This window comes from Rutilus rutilus (genome assembly GCF_951802725.1).
Source record: "Rutilus rutilus genome assembly, chromosome: 16".
Classification (NCBI taxonomy): domain Eukaryota; kingdom Metazoa; phylum Chordata; class Actinopteri; order Cypriniformes; family Leuciscidae; genus Rutilus; species Rutilus rutilus.
The window spans coordinates 1,072,843-1,094,497 of record NC_140224.1 but is presented as its reverse complement, the minus strand read 5'-3'; the positions used below and the strand labels follow the sequence as shown (position 1 = coordinate 1,094,497).

General features: G+C 44.6%; 1 protein-coding gene across 1 annotated transcript; it reads right to left on the bottom strand.

The window, feature by feature from the left end:
• Positions 1 to 1,786: 1,786 nt before the first annotated feature.
• Positions 1,787 to 19,380, bottom strand: gsg1l2b (gsg1-like 2b). Its single transcript, XM_084433512.1, has 5 exons — positions 18,924 to 19,380; positions 16,474 to 16,521; positions 14,547 to 14,699; positions 5,434 to 5,545; positions 1,787 to 4,970 (listed from the first exon to the last, which is right to left on the bottom strand). The coding sequence occupies exons 1-5, from the start codon at positions 19,222 to 19,224 to the stop codon at positions 4,667 to 4,669; spliced, it is 918 nt and encodes a 305-aa protein (XP_084289638.1). The 5' UTR covers positions 19,225 to 19,380; the 3' UTR covers positions 1,787 to 4,666.
• Positions 19,381 to 21,655: the final 2,275 nt, after the last annotated feature.

Genomic DNA, 21,655 nt, shown 5'->3' with positions numbered 1-21,655 from the left:
AATAATAATAAATTTAACTCAGACTAACGTTTTACTCACCATTAATGCGCTTCTTGTTTCCAATCACATCCAATAATTTAAGTGACACGATTATAAAACAATCTGAGACAAACCGCATGTCCAGACTGTTCCACACATGCAATTTCATCTCTCCATTCCGACTGTAAAGACCGATATGTATTTATTATTTTTCGTTCATGCATTTATCCTGAGTAGTTTTCAAACGATTTATGAATTTCAATTTACCGCGCCATTTCACATTGTCCAATGAAATTTGAGCTTGCTGTGCCACATTACGATTGGTTAACACACACAACAACTGATATAGGCCTACATGTTTTTTTGTTTATTTTTTACAATAAGCAGAATAATTACAAAAAAGAAAGAAAAGAGAAATAGTGCAGATACGGTTAACAAGCTCCAGATATTATCAGATAACAATAAGGAGGGGGATTCGAGTGATTCGTTACTGTACACGTTGTCAAATTAATTATAGTTAAAACGCATTTATGTAGGCTATTAACCACAGTATTATTGTTAATAGGGGTACATTTGAGATGAAACTGCCTTTCATAAAACCCCCATTGTCCTCTATCAGTGCATTATAGCGTCAGTGTGTTCAGAGCGTGTTGGTCTGCAGCGCCACCCTCTGGCGAAAACAATGAAGTGTTTCTATGCAGAAAATAAACTGATCATTTCAGGTTATAAATGTTGTTTTTATTATAATGCATTGGTCATTGTAGTTATCACTCTATGCCTGGCAGCTTTTGTAAAAGACTTAATTCAATATACTGTACATTTCATCAACATAAAGTCAAAGAAAACCAATGAAGTAAAAATAACCAAGCAAACAAAGACAGCAATTATTCACCAAATATTAAACATAAACAATCTGACATGCGTTTAATTTAACACCATTAGTCTACAATACAGTACAGTATGCTGCTTGTGCATTACAGTAAAAAAGTGTTTGTGTGTCATTCATTATTGCACATTAAATGTAAACAGTTCGTTTTTGGCAGTGCAAAGACTCAGTTCATAAAGAGGTGCATTATTTATTCTAAAGGATTTAAATGAGGTCAAATGTACAGATTCAAGTAACGTGAGCACATGGATCATGTTTCCCAGAACAACACAAGTTTCCCACAGAAAACTCACATCTGTGAGTTTATCTAGAATTCAACCAATTTCTTCTCTCTTCACAGTGACACGCATACATTGGACTGAATGCAGAATGATTAATGCTTTGTCAATATTTAAAAACAAAACAATTCTCTTGATGTTTCATTTAACAATATAAAGCTAAACGAAATGGTAATCCTTACATAATTTGATTTGCATTGAGATTATCATTATCTGCTGATGATCAAACTGGCTATATAAAATAAACATTTCCAGGACTTTAGCATGCTACGGTTAAAGAACAGGGATCAATCGCACAAACTAAGGCACTCAGCAATGTGATTTGTGTCTCATTAGAACAGATACACACCCTCGGGATCGATTCGGGAATGACTTCTTAATACAGAGCAGAAAATCTACAGCAGCCGATGTGGCAGAAAACACTGCAAATGATCATGTTCTTCCTCAGTGCTTCTGTCTTGTTTTCCAGCACAAACATCTAAACATTCTTAAATACTGCAGAAGAAGCAACATTACTGAAGATATGAAGCCTTGTTTTATGAAAAAAATCATTTGTTTGTGCTTAAAACAAGAACAAATATGACACGGAGTCAGAAAAATCAACTTCATTCAAAGGGAAAACAAAACAATTTTGTGTTGTTTTAAGCATAAACTCAGTTTATTTTGACACAATTTTAAGTAAACAAAACTTAATATCTTCAGTCATTATGCTTCTCCAGTAAATGTATCTTGATTTAAGAATGTTTAGATATTTGTGCTGGAAAACAAGACAAGTCACCATTATTTATATAGCGCTTTTTACAATACAGAGTGTTTCAAGGCAGCTTTACAGAGATAACAGGCAAATAACGCAACAAATACTAAAGAAGATTTTTCTTTGTGGAAAGTATGCGTGTTTTAAAGCGATTTCAGTGGTTCGATTAAAACAATTGTCTTGTGTCACATTATATGCTCTAAGATTGAGGAAAATCCTTCATTTTTCCCAGTTCTGGTTCCAGTATATGTTTTACATATCAGCACATTAATAACAAACTAAAACTCACAACATCAGCTTTAAACAACAGCACAACAGAGCACATCGAACGAGACGTCGTGACTCGGACCGGGTCACACTAGAGGTCTGCTACCCGGTTTCGGGTCGGGTTTGGGTTAATGTTTAATGAATAGCCTCGGGTTCAGGTTTGTAAGTATGAAAAACTATATAGGCTATACTTATATATAGTTTGCGTGTCGTGTGCTTGCTGTGTTGTGACCGAAATAGTGCGAGCGGGAACGTTGTGTAAAATGATATATATACATTTTTCTTTTATCATATATAAAAGTCCCGGGGTCTCAGTCCTCAGCAGAACTCCTCTCCCTGTGTAGTCGTGTCTCGGACCGGGTCCCAGTCCTCAGCAGAACTCCTCTCCCTGTGGAGTCGTGACTCGGACCGGATCCCAGTCCTCAGCAGAACTCCTCTCCCTGTGGAGTCGTGTTTCGGAGTGGGTCCCAGTCCTCAGCAGAACTCCTCTCCCTGACGAGTCGTGACTCGGACCGGGTCCCAGTCCTCAGCAGAACTCCTCTCCCTGACGAGTCGTGACTCGGACCGGGTCTCAGTCCTCAGCAGAACTCCTCTCCCTGTGGAGTCGTGACTCGGACCGTGTCCCAGTCCTCAGCAGAACTCCTCTCCCTGTGGAGTCGTGTCTCGGACCGTGTCCCAGTCCTCAGCAGAACTCCTCTCCCTGTGGAGTCGTGTCTCGAAGTGGGTCCCAGTCCTCAGCAGAACTCCTCTACCTGTGGAGTCGTGACACGGACCGGGTCTCAGTCCTAAGCAGAACTCCTCTCCCTGTGGAGTTGTGTCTCGGACCGGGTCCCAGTCCTCAGCAGAACTCCTCTCCCTGTGGAGTCGTGACACGGACCGGGTCCCAGTCCTCAGCAGAACTCCTCTCCCTGTGGAGTCCTGACTCGGACCGGGTCCCAGTCCTCAGCAGAACTCCTCTCCCTGTGGAGTTGTGTCTCGGACTGGGTCCCAGTCCTCAGCAGAACTCCTCTCCCTGTGGAGTCGTGACTCGGACCGTGTCCCAGTCCTCAGCAGAACTCCTCTCCCTGTGGAGTCGTGTCTCGGACCGGGTCCCAGTCCTCAGCAGAACTCCTCTCCCTGTGGAGTCGTGACTCGGACCAGGTCCCAGTCCTCAGCAGAACTCCTCTACCTGTGGAGTCGTGACACGGACCGGGTCTCAGTCCTAAGCAGAACTCCTCTCCCTGTGGAGTTGTGTCTCGGACCGGGTCCCAGTCCTCAGCAGAACTCCTCTCCCTGTGGAGTCGTGACACGGACCGGGTCCCAGTCCTCAGCAGAACTCCTCTCCCTGTGGAGTCCTGACTCGGACCGGGTCCCAGTCCTCAGCAGAACTCCTCTCCCTGTGGAGTCGTGTCTCGGACTGGGTCCCAGTCCTCAGCAGAACTCCTCTCCCTGTGGAGTAGTGACTCGGACCAGGTCCCAGTCCTCAGCAGAACTCCTCTCCCTGTGGAGTAGTGACTCGGACCAGGTCCCAGTCCTCAGCAGAACTCCTCTCCCTGTGGAGTCGTGTCTCGGACTGGGTCCCAGTCCTCAGCAGAACTGCTCTCCCTGTGGAGTAGTGACTCGGACCAGGTCCCAGTCCTCAGCAGAACTCCTCTCCCTGTGGAGTAGTGACTCGGACCAGGTCCCAGTCCTCAGCAGAACTCCTCTCCCTGTGGAGTCCTGACTCGGACCGGGTCCCAGTCCTCAGCAGAACTCCTCTCCCTGTGGAGTCGTGTCTCGGACTGGGTCCCAGTCCTCAGCAGAACTCCTCTCCCTGTGGAGTAGTGACTCGGACCAGGTCCCAGTCCTCAGCAGAACTCCTCTCCCTGTGGAGTCGTGACACGGACCGGGTCCCAGTCCTCAGCAGAACTCCTCTCCCTGTGGAGTCCTGACTCGGACCGGGTCCCAGTCCTCAGCAGAACTCCTCTCCCTGTGGAGTCGTGTCTCGGACTGGGTCCCAGTCCTCAGCAGAACTCCTCTACCTGTGGAGTCGTGACACGGACCGGGTCCCAGTCCTCAGCAGAACTCCTCTCCCTGTGGAGTCCTGACTCGGACCGGGTCCCAGTCCTCAGCAGAACTCCTCTCCCTGTGGAGTCGTGTCTCGGACTGGGTCCCAGTCCTCAGCAGAACTCCTCTCCCTGTGGAGTCGTGTCTCGGACTGGGTCCCAGTCCTCAGCAGAACTCCTCTCCCTGTGGAGTCGTGTCTCGGACTGGGTCCCAGTCCTCAGCAGAACTCCTCTCCCTGTGGAGTCGTGTCTCGGACTGGGTCCCAGTCCTCAGCAGAACTCCTCTCCCTGTGGAGTCGTGTCTCGGACTGGGTCCCAGTCCTCAGCAGAACTCCTCTCCCTGTGGAGTCGTGACACGGACCGGGTCCCAGTCCTCAGCAGAACTCCTCTCCCTGTGGAGTCCTGACTCGGACCGGGTCCCAGTCCTCAGCAGAACTCCTCTCCCTGTGGAGTAGTGACTCGGACCAGGTCCCAGTCCTCAGCAGAACTCCTCTCCCTGTGGAGCCGGCAGCTGGTTCAGGTCCAGGAACAGGGAGTTGTCGGAGAGCTTGCGTCCAGAGCCGGACAGGTCCAGAAACTCCTCGCCGGAGCTGCTGGGAACGGAGCTGATGTACATGTCCCACACCTGTTCTGGAGAGTCCAGGTCCAGCAGCTTCTGTTTGATCTTCAGGTTCTTCTCCATGTTCTTCCGCTTGTGTTTGAACTCCAGTATAGTTTTAGTGTATCTGTTGATGGTGGTGACGGAGGAGGCCATGCAGGCGGTGAACGAGCTCCACGCCAGACTGAAGAAAACACCATCCACATAAATTAGAATCGACATTTTAATTCAACTTAATGTCCCTTGACCCAAATACTGTCTGCATTTTTATTTATGTGAAATTTAAATAGTTTATAAAAAGATCAATATATTATATATTATAAATATAAATATAAAAATATAAATATATTTAAAAAAAGTTAATCAATATACTATATATATATATATATATTAGTGCTGGCCACCGATTAATTGCGTTTAATCACATCCAAAATAAAAGTTTGAGTTTACATAATATATGTGTGTGTACGGTGTCTAACTATTTTGTATATATAAATGTACACACATGCATTAAATTAAATGTATCGTCATCAACGCAGTGTCTCGTTCCCTTCTCAGGGAACAATGGTTACAGTCGTAACCCGAGAAGAGTCGTAAGACCTTTGTAAGGAAGCATGTATTGCTTCCCTAAACAAGAGTGAACGTACATGTAAGACCAGCTGTAGTCCCAGGTCTGTGGTTTCCAGTCCTCAGGGCCGAGACTCACGGTCAGCTGGAACGCAGTGGTGAACATCATGTGAGCCACCATACCCAGAAGACCTGAAGATCAGAGAAACACACTTACAGTTACAGACTCGTTCACACACACACACACACACACACACACACTGAATGCTGTGGTGAACATCATGTGAGCCACTATACCCAGAAGACCTGAAGATAACATAGGTTGTTTATCCAATTCAATGCATATTGTACGCATTACATTTCTTGTCAAAAAAACAAAATCACTAGTTAAAAAAACCTGTAATATCGATATTTTTATTTGAGTATCGATACTTTCGACACTCGACGTCAGTGTCGATATAGCGATACTTCATATCGATACACCCATCCCTAACACTCACACACACACAGATGGCAAACTGGACATAATCGACACATTTTGGATTATTATCGACACAACAGGACAATCACAGTCCCCTCAGCAGAAACATGGAGGACGGAGGTTAAACTGCACATTATTTACAGCTCAGAGTCTCTGCTAATCTACTGAACATCAGAGAAATAACTGAAGGAGATCAGAGACGTTTTCAGTTCTCAGGCGATCTGTGGCTCTTATTCTATCATCATGTCCATCTAAACCCACACACACACACTCATAGTATCATCATGTCCATCTAAACACACACACACACACTCATAGTATCATCATGTCCATCTAAACACACACACACACGCTTATAGTCTCATCATGTCCATCTAAACACACACACTCATAGTATCATCATGTCCATCTAAACCCGTCACGCGTGTGAACGAGAGCATCTGACCCATAACCCTCATGTTTCCATGACAACCACAGTGAGCCGCCTGCAGGCCCACATCATCACAAACACACAAGTGAATCATCATCATAATAATAATAATAATAATAATAATAATAATAATAAAGCGCTTGTTAACTGCATTATTTGCTGAATCAGCAAAATCCCAGGACAGTGGAGCTGTCGTTCACTACAATCCTGATCAGTTCTTCATCGTCTCGTGTTTCAGCACGAATGATCGGTTCCCTCAGCATGAATATATAATGAGTTAAAACACAGAAGAGGTTCTCAAGAGACTCTCAGCTGTCAAATCTCATCGGCTCTTCTGGATATTCAGACCTGCCACACTGCATTTGTATACGAGGCACATGAAGACCAATCAGCTCAGTTTACATTTCCTCATATATTACTTTAGAAGACTTACAATAAAACTACTGTGAAGCCCATGCTTATAATGAATTACAGCTCCATTTATACTTGTTTATAAGTAAGTATTACTGTTTTATAAATATATGTATTAAGACCTATACTGCATTAAAAGAACAGTTATAGTTACATTTATATTATTTTTATAATTACATGTCATGCGTTTGCTTTTTCAATGCGCATGCTCATAAGTGTATATTATACTTTTTAGTAATTCAGATTTATTCCTGTCAAATAAGTGAATATAGTTATTAATAGCTGTGTTGTGTTCTTATAAATACTTATTGTGAGTGATAATACAGTTACTAACCTCTATAAATGCATCATTGTTGTCTTTAAGTAAAGTGAAAATAATAGGATGCATTTTTCCTAAAGCAAATGTTAAGAAATCATGAAGATGAGCTCATTATTCATTTTTAAGTTGTTTACTTGTAAATGTAATTAAATGAACAATAATTCCTGTTATAAAATAATGAAAAGAAAAACATAACATTTTAAAGTTACATTATTACATACTAGCAAAAAACTGCAACAATATTTTTAAAATATAATTTCAAACTCTTATAAATAGAATATAATAGAAATAGATTTTAACAAATCATAATTACCATTCATGACCTCTAATGCGAACATTAGCCATTAAAGACATAACTGATAACTAATTGGTGCAGCAAACAAGTGTCTCTGGAACTATTTTATATTTGATCATTTATAAATCAGTGTATAATGGATTATGAGCATGTGCATTGAAAAAGAAAATGCATGACTTATAATTATAAAAAATAATATAAATGTGACTATAACTGTTCTAATAATGCAGTATAGGTCTTAATGAGTCTTTATAAATATATTTATAGATAAGCATGGGCTTCATAGAAAGTGTTACAAAACGTTTACATCTGTTCCTCATGAGAGAGAAAGTCATGCCGGCCATTTTTGGGCGAACTATTTCTTTAACTTTATGAACGGATTGTGTATTAAAGCACTTTAGAGTTTTGTCGATGTGTTATTAGATTCACAACACATAATTAGCTATGTGACTAAGCTCATTAAAATGGAAAGTTTTCAGTACACATCATGCTTGAATGCATCTCTTCTGCTGATGATGTCAGATGAAGACAGGAGCTAATTGAGGTTGTAGCTCCCCCTTCCCATGATGCACTGCTTCCCTGATCCCGCTCTCTCGAAGACGTCAAGCTCAACAGAGATGCGACAGTAAGTCATAAGTTCATCGCTCATTATGCAATATTAAAACTCTAGCATGAGCACACGAGGTCTCTCGTTTGAGCGTTTGACACACATTCGGGATGATCCAAGCCTCGTTTAAACACACAAGTGTGTGTTTCATTTATGATATGGCTGGTGTTCATTTTAATGTTTGGTGTAAATCTGAAGTGTGCAAAGATATTAATTATAATAATATTACATATTTTCAGTTTTATATTATCATCAATTTGACTATATAATATATAATATAATATGGCAAAATGATAATATCTTTCCTCTATTATTAATATTATTATTAGATGTAGTAGTTGTTGTTGTATTAATAATAATACTAATATTTAAAGTTGAGATTTTACCAGTTTGACTATTCATATGGATTCTTCATAATATAATATAATATAATATAATATAATATAATATAATATAATATAATATAATAGTTTGAAATGATAATATCTAACCTTTATTATTATTATTATTAGTGGTGGTATTAATAATAAAAATATTTAAAGGTGAGATTTTGATATTTAGTTCGACTATTCATATAGATTCTTCATAATATAATATAATGTAATAAATATATGTAATATAATGTAATATAATATAAAAATTATAATATCTTACCTTTATTATTATTATGTGTCACCTTTTTATATTGTATTATTATATTATATTGTAAAATTGTATCATATTAATAACATAAATATTGATTGTACAGTGCAACTCCCTCTCAATACAATGGGCTTGCATCATCAATGCTACACTGAAATATATATATATATATATAAATAAGTAGGACAGGATTTAAGCAGATTGAATTTCGACACATATGTCGCCATAAGCCCTTAAATTGTGAAACTGTCAAAAATATCCTGGACGACATTCAGGAGTTCTGGCTTCCCAGTACGGTGAGGCTTATATGGGATTTTGAGCCTGATGGTTTATATGTATCTGGGGAAAGGCAGGGCTCTGAGATAACACATAAATGCAAAGGCATTCACTACAAAAGACAAGCAGAGGGTAAATCCACCAGTAATTGCATCTCTATGGCTGTTTCCATCCATTTTGGGATATCACGTTAAAAAACACTGGATGTAAAAAGCAAAATGAGCTTAAATGCACATAAAAACATGCTCTCAATTGAGGTGGATGAGTGTTTTATCCGATTAGAAGACATGCACATAAACTATGATGGAAACACGTTTACTGAATGAATCCCTCGATGTGAAACTTAACCCTCAGTGTCAGCTGTGATTGGATAACTGGAGTAAGCAGTGGACCAATGGCGTCGCAGCGTCTCTAATGTTGGTTTGGTGTTTCTGAAACGCCGGAGTCGAAGTGTGTGATCAGAATGATTTAGTTTAATTCCCTCCAGAAGCGTCTCACACACACGAGTGTGTTCCCGAACACCAGCATCCGAACGCCAGAGAACACGACGGCGTTTACTGTGTTTCGTCTGACGCTCTGAGACACACTCGTTTATCATGGAGGAGAAAACAACCAGAAACTTACAGTTTATTACTGATATTTTGTGACGGTTTTTGTTCTCTTGAACACATGAGATGGAAACACTGCTTTATTTATAAATGTTTTATCCCTTATTCCAAGTTAAATTCACAACTTTGGATGGAAACACAGCCAGTGAATGGTTTTTAAATAGCTAGGATGGCCATTTGCTTGACCTGTTTTTTTTAAATTGGTGACTGTAACACAACGTGGCTTGAATGCGGGATCTAAAAGATCTGAATCTCAATGAGTCAGGAGACCTTTGAAGGATAAAGCCGTGGATAATCATCAGAGAGCAGAAACAAGCACATGCAGATTATATACAGTCAAACCAAACATTATTCAAACACCAGATATCATTTTTTATATTGTTTTACTAGTGTGTGCAGGACACTATAGTTCATTTATGTAAGTGAGGAGAGCAGAATAAAGTAAACTGTGACACATTATACCCAATAATTCTTCACACAGTTACTACCAGTAAAATCTATACAAATTTGACCTGATCATGTTTTGCTGAAGTGTGTTTTCTTTAATTGCTAATGCTCTTTTTACACACAGACTGAACAAAATGAAGCATTGCTTGGTGATTGGTTGAGCTAAACTGGTATTATCTAATTGTGTAGTTAAATTTAACAGCTGACAGATATTCAACATAATTCATGTGTGAGACAGTCTAACAGAAGGACGGACAAAACCAGTCAAATATCAACTGAGTTTTGCTCATATTTTATTACCATTTTCTAAACTATAGCGAATAAACTGTGATAATGTGAGAAATGTTGAAGGAGTCTGAATACATGTTGGTTTGACTGTATATAAATATATACATACAATTACTCACTTTTAGTTCATGTTACTTAATGGGACACTTCACCCATTTGAATTAAGCTTTGTATCGTCAGAGACCCAGTCATATTTTTGAATGGTCGTGCATTATTCCCTCATTTTCCCCTGAGACGGGAGAAATACGGATTTCAGTGTTGCGGTTTCTGCTTATAATGATGTAAAAATCGTCATTTTGTGTCATTCTAAGCAGGAAGTCCCATATCTTTGTCCTCGAGGGGGGGGGGGGACCCACTCAAACTACAGACCTATTACAGATCAATGGGTGGGACTTCACTTGCAGAAACTAAAAGCAATATCCACCATCTTGTTTGGAAGCTAAGCTAACAGGCTCTGTGGAGCCAGATGTGAAGTTACAACAATGGCAGATGGTACTCAATATGATATGGAAGAAGAGGATTTCGAAAGTCTGATGCTCGAATCAGATGTTCGTGGCTATCTGAGGCTGATGGAGGAACAGGAGGGCAGAAGACCTGCCTGTGGTTGACGAGAAGCCCGGACTGGCTCGAGCTGGGGCGGACTGGTGCGTTCTGGCTCGAGCTGGGGCGGACTGGTGCGTTCTGGCTCGAGCTGGGGCGGACTGGTGCGTTCTGACTCGAGCTGGGGCGGACTGGTGCGTTCTGGAGCTGGGGCAGACTGGGGCGTTCTGACTCGGGCGGTCTGGTGCGTTCTGGAGCTGGGGCGGACTGGGGCGTTCTGGAGCTGGGGCGGACTGGTGCGTTCTGGAGCTGGGGCGGACTGGGGTGTTCTGACTCCAGCTGGGGCGGACTGGTGCGTTCTGGAGCTGGGGCGGACTGGTGTGTTCTGGAGCTGGGGCGGACTGGGGCGTTCTGGAGCTGGGGCGGACTGGGGCGTTCTGGAGCTGGGGCGGGCTGGTGCGTTCTGACTCCAGCTGGGGTGGACTGGTGCGTTCTGACTTGAGCTGGGGCGGACTGGTGTGTTCTGGAGCTGGGGCAGACTGGTGCGCTCTGGAGCTGGGGCAGACTGGGGCGTTCTGACTCGGGTGGACTGGTGCATTCTGGCTCGAGCTGGGGCGGACTGGTGCATTCTGACTCGAGCTGGGGCGGACTGGTGTGTTCTGGAGCTGGGGCGGACTGGGGCGTTCTGGAGCTGGGGCGGACTGGGGCGTTCTGGAGCTGGGGCGGACTGGGGCGGACTGGTGCGTTCTGGAGCTGGGGCGGACTGGGGTGTTCTGACTCCAGCTGGGGCGGACTGGTGTGTTCTGGAGCTGGGGCGGACTGGGGCGTTCTGACTCGGGCGGACTGGTGCGTTCTGGAGCTGGGGCGGACTGATGCGCTCTGGCTCGAGCTGGGGCGGACTGGTGTGTTCTGGAGCTGGGGCGGACTGGGGCGTTCTGACTCGAGCTGGGGCGGACTGGTGTGTTCTGGAGCTGGGGCGGACTGGGGCGGACTGGTGCGTTCTGGAGCTGGGGCGGACTGGGGTGTTCTGACTCCAGCTGGGGCGGACTGGTGTGTTCTGGAGCTGGGGCGGACTGGGGCGTTCTGACTCCAGCTGGGGCGGACTGGTGTGTTCTGGAGCTGGGGCGGACTGGGGCGTTCTGACTCGGGCTGGGGCGGACTGGGGCGTTCTGACTCGAGCTGGGGCGGACTGGTGTGTTCTGGAGCTGGGGCGGACTGGGGCGTTCTGGAGCTGGGGCGGACTAGTGCGTTCTGACTCCAGCTGGGGCGGACTGGGGTGTTCTGACTCGGGCTGAGGCGGACTGGTGCGTTCTTGAGCTGGGGCGGACTGGGGCGTTCTGACTCGGGCTGGGGCGGACTGGGGCGTTCTAACTCGGGCTGGGGCGGACTGGGGCGTTCTGGAGCTGGGGCGGACTGGGGCGTTCTGACTCGGGCTGGGGCGGACTGGGGCGTTCTGACTCGGGCTGGGGCGGACTGGGGCGTTCTGGAGCTGGGGCGGACTGGTGCGTTCTGACTACAGCTGGGGCGGACTGGTGCGCTCTGACTCGAGTTGGGGCGGACTGGTGCGTTCTGACTCGAGTTGGGGTGGACTGGTGCGTTCTGACTCCAGCTGGGGCGGACTGGTGCATTCTGACTCGAGTTGGGGAGGACTGGTGCGTTCTGACTCCAGCTGGGGTGGACTGGGGCGTTCTGACTCGGGCTGGGGCGGACTGGTGCGTTCTGACTCGAGCTGGGGCGGACTGGTGCGTTCTGGAGCTGGGGCGAACTGGTGCGTTCTGACTCCAGCTGGGGAGGACTGGTGCGTTCTGACTCCAGCTGGGGTGGACTGGGGCGTTCTGACTCGGGCTGGGGCGGACTGGTGCGTTCTGACTCGAGCTGGGGCGGACTGGTGCGTTCTGGAGCTGGGGCGAACTGGTGCGTTCTGACTCCAGCTGGGGCGAACTGGTGCGTTCTGACTCCAGCTGGGGCGGACTGGTGCGTTCTGACTTGAGCTGGGGCGGACTGGTGTGTTCTGGAGCTGGGGCGGACTGGGGCGTTCTGACTCGGGCTGGGGCGGACTGGTGCGTTCTGGAGCTGGGGCGGACTGGTTGCGTTCTGAGCTGGGGCGGACTGGGGCGTTCTGACTCGGGCTGGGGCGGACTGGGGCGTTCTGACTCGGGCTGGGGCGGACTGGTGCGTTCTGGAGCTGGGGCGGACTGGTGTGTTCTGGAGCTGGGGCGGACTGGGGCGTTCTGACTCGGGCTGGGGCGGACTGGTGCGTTCTGGAGCTGGGGCGGACTGGGGCGTTCTGACTCGGGCTGGGGCGGACTGGTGCATTCTGACTCCAGCAGGGGCGGACTGGTGCGTTCTGACTCCAGCCGGGGTGGACTGGTGCGTTCTGACTCCAGCCAGGGCAAACTGGTGCGTTCTGACTCCAGCTGGGGCGGACTGGTGCGTTCTGACTCCAGCTGGGGCGGACTGGTGCGTTTTGACTCGAGTTGGGGCGGACTGGTGCGTTCTGACTCGAGTTGGGGCGGACTAGTGCGTTCTGACTCCAGCTGGGGCGGACTGGTGCGTTCTGATCCGAGCCGGGGCAGACTGGTGCGTGGACTGGTGCGTTCTGACTCCAGCTGGGGTGGACTGGTGCGTTCTGACTCCAGCTGGGGCGGACTGGTGCGTTCTGACTCCAGCTGGGGCGGACTGGTGCGTTCTGACTCCAGCTGGGGCGGACTGGTGCGTTCTGACTCGAGCCGGGGCAGACTGGTGCGTGGACTGGTGCGTTCTGACTCCAGCTGGGGTGGACTGGTGCGTTCTGACTCGAGTGGGGGCGGACTGGTGCGTTCTGACTCGGGCTGGGGCGGACTGGTGCGTTCTGGAGCTGGGGCGGACTGGGGCGTTCTGACTCGGGCTGGGGCGGACTGGTGCGTTCTGGAGCTGGGGCGGACTGGGGCGTTCTGACTCGGGCTGGGGCGGACTGGTGCGTTCTGGAGCTGGGGCGGACTGGGGCGTTCTGACTCAGGCTGGGGCGGACTGGGGCGTTCTGACTCAGGCTGGGGCGGACTGGGGCGTTCTGACTCAGGCTGGGGCGGACTGGGGCGTTCTGACTCGGGCTGGGGCGGACTGGTGCGTTCTGGAGCTGGGGCGGACTGGGGCGTTCTGACTCAGGCTGGGGCGGACTGGTGCGTTCTGACTCCAGCTGGGGCGGACTGGTGCGTTCTGACTCCAGCCGGGGCGGATTCATGCGTTCTGACTCCAGCTGGGGAGGACTGGTGCGTTCCGACTCCAGCCGGGGTGGACTGGTGCGTTCTGAGTCCAGCCGGGGTGGACTGGTGCGTTCTGACTCCAGCCGGGGCGGACTGGTGCGTTCTGACTCGAGCTGGGGCGGACTGGTGCGTTCTGAGTCCAGCCGGGGAGGACTGGTGCGTTCTGACTCGAGCTGGGGCGTACTGGTGGTGCCTGTGCTCTCACTGTGCGACTACGGACACAGAGATAGAGTCCGTCTGCTGTAAAGAATTTCAACGATGCCAATTTCTCCAGGACGAAATCTCTAAATCGGACGAGGACACGTTTGTGTTGTGAAAATTAGTGGGAGTGGCTTGCGGAGCTGTGCAATGTGGTGCATTGTGGGAGTTGTTTTCCTCCATACAAATGCGCCCTAAAGTTACTTTCTGTCTTTCCTCGGTCAAGAAGGCACCAAATTCGGAATTTATGTTACATTTCGACTACATATATGACCCACTTTCAATGAAGATTAATGTTCCCACGGGTGAAATGCTCCTTTAATGCATTAACTAATGATAACAAATGAGACCTTATTGTGATGCATCACCAAAATAATAAGCACATGCTGATCATACACAACAGGTTTACCTGACAAGACTGTGAATATGGCAGCAAAGGCATTCAGTTTCAGTCCATCAATGACGTTCCCGAAATGGCAGACCTCTATAGACATGAGGATTCCTCCAGTGGCCAGGAGTAAAATATAGAGACACTCCGCCGCGATGCAGAGCCACAGCACACCTGAGGATTCGGGAGAGAAACCAAGGGGTCAAAGAGGGAATAATGGATGGTTTTATCAGGAAGCGGATGGAGCCGCTGATTAAGACCGACACTTCGCAGACAAACACAACCTCGTTCAGACGGGCCTCCTATCCTGCTCACGGGGAGAGTGTGACATATTGAAATATTCATATATGAGGAAACTTGACACTGAGATTTAAAAGCAGAATTCAGCTTTGAAAGCATGCGGATACATATACATATTTCATAGACTTCACCGAAACGTTTCATGCTGCCACATGTATGGAAGTAAAAGAATGGCAAATGTTTTTGAGACAAAAAAGCTTGTTGAATTGCACTAATTAAAAAAAATATGCATTGCATTTTTAGGGCTTGCATTTTGTTAATGAAAATGTGTGTGAAATGTTTTGAATTTGAAATATTCACAGCTTAAATACACAATGTTAAATTTCAGTCCATAAAAATGCAAGCCCTAATAATACAATGCATTAAAAAGCAAGCATGGTTAATGCAATGCATATCTTTTTCAATTAGTGCAATTCAACAAGCTTTTTGGTTTCAAAAACATTTGGCATTCTTTTACTTCCATACACATGATGACGGTGATGATGATTAATATTCACACAAAAATATTGAATATGTCTGTGTTCAGTTTTCTAGTTTCAGACAAGCCTGTGAGGGACAGAAGTGCAGACTACTCAATATAATGAAGATTGTTTGGGGGTCAGTAAGATTTCTGAGAAACATGTTGATTATTCTCACCGGGACTTCATTTATTTGTTAAAAAAAATGGTGAAAAATGTGAAATATTATTCCAATTTAAATCATCTGTTTTCTATGTGAATATATAGTAAAGTGTAATTTATTCCTGTGATCAAAGCTGAATGTTCAGCATCATTACTCCAGTCTTCAGTGTCACATGATCCTTCAGAAATCACTCTAATATGAGGATTTGATGCTCAAGAAACATTCATGGTTAATATTTTTGTGGAAACCGTGATGCATTTAATTTTTCAGGATTCTTTGATGAATAGAAAGTTTTTATTTGAGATATTATTTTTGATGAATTTAATGCATCCTTCCAGAATAAAAGTGATACTTTCTTAAAAACGAAACTGCCTCCAATATGCATAAAAACCCATCATAACATCAGATACTGGCGTTAAAACGGCATCAATGTTATTAAACCCACATAAGAACCAAAATTAAATAATATCTTCCCTTTCTTTTATCACGGACACTGCTCTTTATCACTGACCCATATATGAGCCGACTTAACATGTTTCCCACACAGTGACTAAAGCATAAAGCATAAGCACAGACTTACTCATCAATAACACTGAGACTATAATCTAGAAGAATATGATTATATGGTTACTACATGCATTTCATTTCCAGGGATGTAAAACGTAAAGATGATTATTTATATCTTTATCTCTGCGTTCAGTGCAGAATGTTTTAATTACCGTGTGAAGTTGGGATGTCATGATTAACTATCATTACAGCTGACGGATCTTTTGCCTGGATCGTGTATCTGTCAATTATCCTGGAAACAATTGTGCTAAAGATGCTGGCGCTGCCCGCTGAGCGAACGAAACCTTACTGACACGCTCATATATCTAGATGAATGAGAACGAGGCAGGTGTGCGGGCTTGATTAAAACGGACTGGACCTCCAGACATGAGCGAAATGTCTCATACAGGAGAACCGCTCTCATTAATATTCACAACATCATGCAGAATCTCAGCCGGTAATTGAGAATGACAGAACGTACCTCTCTCGTGGGGAGGAGCGACGTTTATGAAGCTTCTGCATTTCTCACCTGCATTCAGGAAAGAAGAGTGTGAATACATTGGTGTTTTGATTCAAAGCATTTGATCCATTTTCAACGTTGTAAAAAAAAAATATTAGAAAGAATGTAAATGCTAGTGTAAAACCTGTTGGTTAGATTAAAGTTACTACTATGGTCACACTTTAGATTAGGGTCCAATTCTCACTTTTAACTATGATTTTTGCCTCAATAAACTCCTAATTACTGCTTATTAATAGTATGTAGTTGTTAAGTTTAGGTATTGTAGGATTGAGGGATTTAGAATAAGGTCATGCAGAATACGGCATTAATATGTGCTTTATAAGTACTAATAAACAGCCCATATCCTAGTAATATGCATGATAACACGCAACTGGTTAATAGTGAGAATTGAACCCTAAACTAAAGTGTTACCAAAAAATCATACTGTAGTATAAAAAATATATTATTTTGTGCATTGGAGTGTTTAAAGTTTTTCTTTGTTTGTTAAATTCATATTCCTCATAATGTTGAATCAGAATAAGTTCCTCTTGCAGCATCTCTTCTCTTCTCTGATGACGAGGGCGGGGCTATAACCTGTCACTCACATGAGATCAGCCAATAGCAAACCACAACCATCCAATCATCCAATCAATTCCCCACAGACACAATTAAAATTACAATTAAATGTTTTGCAATAAGACTAAATGTGAATGATATGTATGTTTATAAGTTAACCTTATTGGATAATTAAATCGAATCGATAAGCAGAATTGAAATCAGAATCGCTAAAATTAAAACGATACCCAACCCTAGTTACAACCGAGGTCTGCAGAAGAGCATCTGAGCACACGACACGTCCAACCTTGAAGCAGACGAGCTCCAGCAGCAGACACACACCGGTGACACACACACACCGGTGACACACACACACACACACACACAGCAGAACACACACCGGTGACACACACACACACAGCAGAACACACACCGGTGACACACACACACACACAGCAGAACACACACCAGTGACACACACACACACAGCAGAACACACACCGGTGACACTCCTGTCAGATGAGAACAGCTCAAATTGAGGCTACGAGTCACACGGACTCCCCAAAACTGGACTATAGAAGATTGGAAAAGCATCGTCTGATGAGTCTGGATTTCTGCTGAGACGTTCAGATGCAAGGGTCAGAATTTGGTGTGAACAAAATGAAAGCATGGATCCATCCTTTCCTTGTATCAGCGGTTCAGGTGGAGTGATCGTGTTGAGGACATTTCCTTGGCACTCTTTGGGCCTCTTAGTGAGCATTGTTTCAACGCCACAGCTGACCTGAGTACCGATGCTGACCATATCCTTCCAGCAGGAGAACACACACGTCTCATCTCAAACTGAGACAACTGAGGAATCGGATACTTGTTATAAAATTACAATTTTGATTCCTCTTATCGATTCCTTTGTGAGCATTTCAGTGTGACTTTAAACCATTCAAGCGCAAGAGACTCTGTTTTCTGTGTTCATGTGTGTCAGTATGTGGGACCCGTGCGGCTCTTAAAGTGACAGTGCGCCTAATATTCCTATTCTACAGTAAGCACATGCAGTTCATTAATATTACTAAGTACTTATTTGAGTACTAAGTCACCTTAAAATTAAGTGTAAACAACAAAATTTCTATTCCTAATCTGTATTTGACTGAATGATAAAGTGATAACGCCCAAAACACAGATCACCTGCCAATTATACTTCATCACAATATACGAAACGAAACGAGAGTTTTTGGATGGATAGAATGGATAATGGATAGAATAAGTCAGAAACAGAAATAAAAAAGCAACCAGACTCATCCTGTCGGTAAACAAGGTGTGCGCGCTTGAAAACATGTAAAACACGTAGTTAATTAATATCACTATTTGAGTAGCCTATATGCCACCTTATAATAAACTGTAGCCTAACCAATTATAATAAAATAAATACGCACTATTCAAAGAACTACACAAAATGTATATTCCTAATCTGTATTTGACTGAATGATGAAGTGCACAGAAACGGGCAGTGCGTCCAGTAACTGTGAAAACCAGTAAACACCAAAAACACAATCACCTGCCAATTATCCTTCATCATCACAATATACGAAACGAAACGAGAATTTTTGTGCGGATAGAATGGATAATGGATAGAACAGGAATGTTAGACAGACTGTCTGTAAAAACAAGGTTTGCGCGCTTGAAAAACAGGTAAAAAAAACATGTTTGATGGAAAGAAACGAAAGTCATATCCTTACCGACCATTTTTGGATTTTTGGATGGATAGGATGGATCATGGATAAAATACGGCAGATGTTAAAAAGCAACCAGACTCATCCTGTCGGTAAAAACCAGGTTTGCGTGCTTGAAAACACGTAATTGTTTGATGGGAAGAACATCCTTACCGACCAGGTCGACGTTCTGCTCGCAGGAGAACCAGATTCCGGTGTGGAACTTCCTCAGAACAAACTTATCCTCTCCGGTCTCCCACATGTACTGGACCCTCCGGCTGTCGGTGAGGTTTGAGCTGTTGTATCGGATGCAGTGTGTGTGTTTGCCGGTCACCGGTTCGGTACAGAAGGGCTTGACAACTTTCCGGGTTCCCTCGCACCAGTAGCTGGTGGTGAGCGCGCATATCGCGAGCATCAGCGCGAGGAAGTTCAGGGTGAGCGCGAGCGAGCCTCTCCTGCGCCGGTCCATGCCCATGATGAGAACACTGAACACTGATCCAGAATCAGCTGGTGCTGAGAGAGAGTGAGTCCGAGTCTTAAACCTGGATCGTCATGTAGAGTCAGTCCTTCAGTGCTGCGTGCTCGCGCGCGCGCGCACCCCAGTCAGTTCTGCACACTGCGCTCATGCGCTGCTGTCGCGCGCTTCACCTCTCATGTGATGTCAGTCAGAATCAATGAACGCCGCGAGTCATGGATCTCTTTCCTTAAAGGGTTAGTTCACTCAAAAATGAAAAATTATTCCATAATTTTCTCACCTTCAAGCCACCCTAGCCTAGGTGTATATGACTTTGTTCTTGCAGCCGAACACAATCAGAGTTATATAAAAAAATATCCTGGCTCTTCCAAGCTTCATAATGCCAGTGCATTTACCTGAGATTTTGAAGCCCAAAAAAGCGTATCTCGGGGAGTAACTTGCGTTACTTATTTGAAAAAGTAACTCAGATATTATGTTGTAATTATTAAAAGTAATGTTACTTTACTAGTCACTTGAAAAAAAGTAATATGATTACATTATTTAATGCGTCACGCGCAACGCTGCTCATAACAGGTGATGAATTATGAGAAGCATCAAGATGAATCTATATGAATTATTGAGTTATGCACGGAGGACAAGGAGTAAAAATGTCATAATTTCAAGAAGATTGCAATGAAATCATACATTTTTGTTAGGAACATTCTAGCTTCATTTCAAAGTGCAAATGTTGCTGTTTTCCAAACTCGTAAGGTTGTGGCAGAGTGTTTTATCACATGTTACACGAAGGACGCTGTGGAAAACAAACTGCTTCATTTTCGACCTAATTTATTAGTGTGTGTTGGATATGAGGCCAGCGGATCAATATCAGTGACAGAGCGCTAACCGGCCGGGCTCTGGAGGATGAAGTCCTCGCCTGGACACGTTCACACCCAAGCGTGAAAGATGCATCAGTTTATCAGTGTCGATACAGGACTGAAGGCTTGCGATGAACGCCATCAGTTCCTTCCGGAATCGACTATATTTTTTGAGTACAGGTTTGACTAAAGCCATGGCTGGTGTTTTGTGAATGTATAACCTGGTGTGGAATGATCGCCATACAGAATGTACAGCTGTTACTGGAAACAGAACTGAGTTTTAGAATTGCCATCCAGGGTTATCATTGTCAACTGAAACTACAGAACACCACAAGGGCTGGGTAAATATAGGACAGAACACATGTTGGGTTCATTGTACCCAGCAAATTGGGTTGTTTATTTAACCCAGCACAATGGGTTGTTTCATTTTTTCTATAGTACTAGCTTTTTTTTTCTTTTTTTTACATACATAAATTAATGTTTACAGATTACCTTAAAACTTAAAAAAAAAAATATTCCACTCAACCACTGGTTTGCATAATTCCTTTATTTTCTGTCATATTTTACAGTATCGCATATTTTATATAGTTTTGAATACATATTGCCAACATTTAAGCTCGTTTAACAAATATTAGACTCTAGTGTAATCGACCAGTCTCTGCTGTCCCGTTTTCACCGTAACGGCGCTGGATCTCGTGCCGGAGCTTGGTGAGGTGACTCACATCGCACCCCTGTATGTTGCTTTGCGTAAAATTAAACGATATTCAGCACAATAATGAATTTATAGAGAAAATAAAATATAAAGTATTTTACCGAAGACATGCAACAATTTGATGGAGCTACCATCACAAAAACTACCAAAAACTGGGTTGTTACGTCTGACCCAGGATCTGGGTTACACAAAAACTGGGTTGTTATGTCTGACCCAGGATCTGGGTTACACAAAAACTACGCAAACACTGGGTTGTTGCGTCTGACCCAGGATCTGGGTTACACAAAAACTGGGTTGTTATGTCTGACCCAGGATCTGGGTTACACAAAAACTGGGTTGTTATGTCTGACCCAGGATCTGGGTTACACAAAAACTACGCAAACACTGGGTTGTTACGTCTGACCCAGGATCTGGGTTACACAAAAACTGGGTTGTTATGTCTGATCCAGTGTCACGGTTCATGAATTCACTGTCTCCCTCTTGTGTGTTTGTGTGTGTGTGTGTGTGTGTGTGTGTGTAGGTGTGTGGGCGTGGTTATCCAATCTCAGGCTGATTATTGCACCAGCTGTAATCAATTCCCTTTCCCTTTATATGTTCAGTCATCACTGTCTCATGTTGTCAGATCGTTGTGGCTTCCCTGGTGTTGTGTCCTGTTCCAGTGTGCTTCTCTCACCTTCCTGGTGTGGATTATCTTCGTTGTGCTTCGTCTTCGTTGGATTGTTGGTTCCCTGGATTCCTGTGCATGCCGATCACCGCACACCATCACCGGGTTGCAAGGACCAGTCCCTGCGTCAGTTTTTTGTTCCCTGACCTGTTGTTATCATCTACTAAGCTCCAATAAACAGTTTTACTTGCATTTGCATCC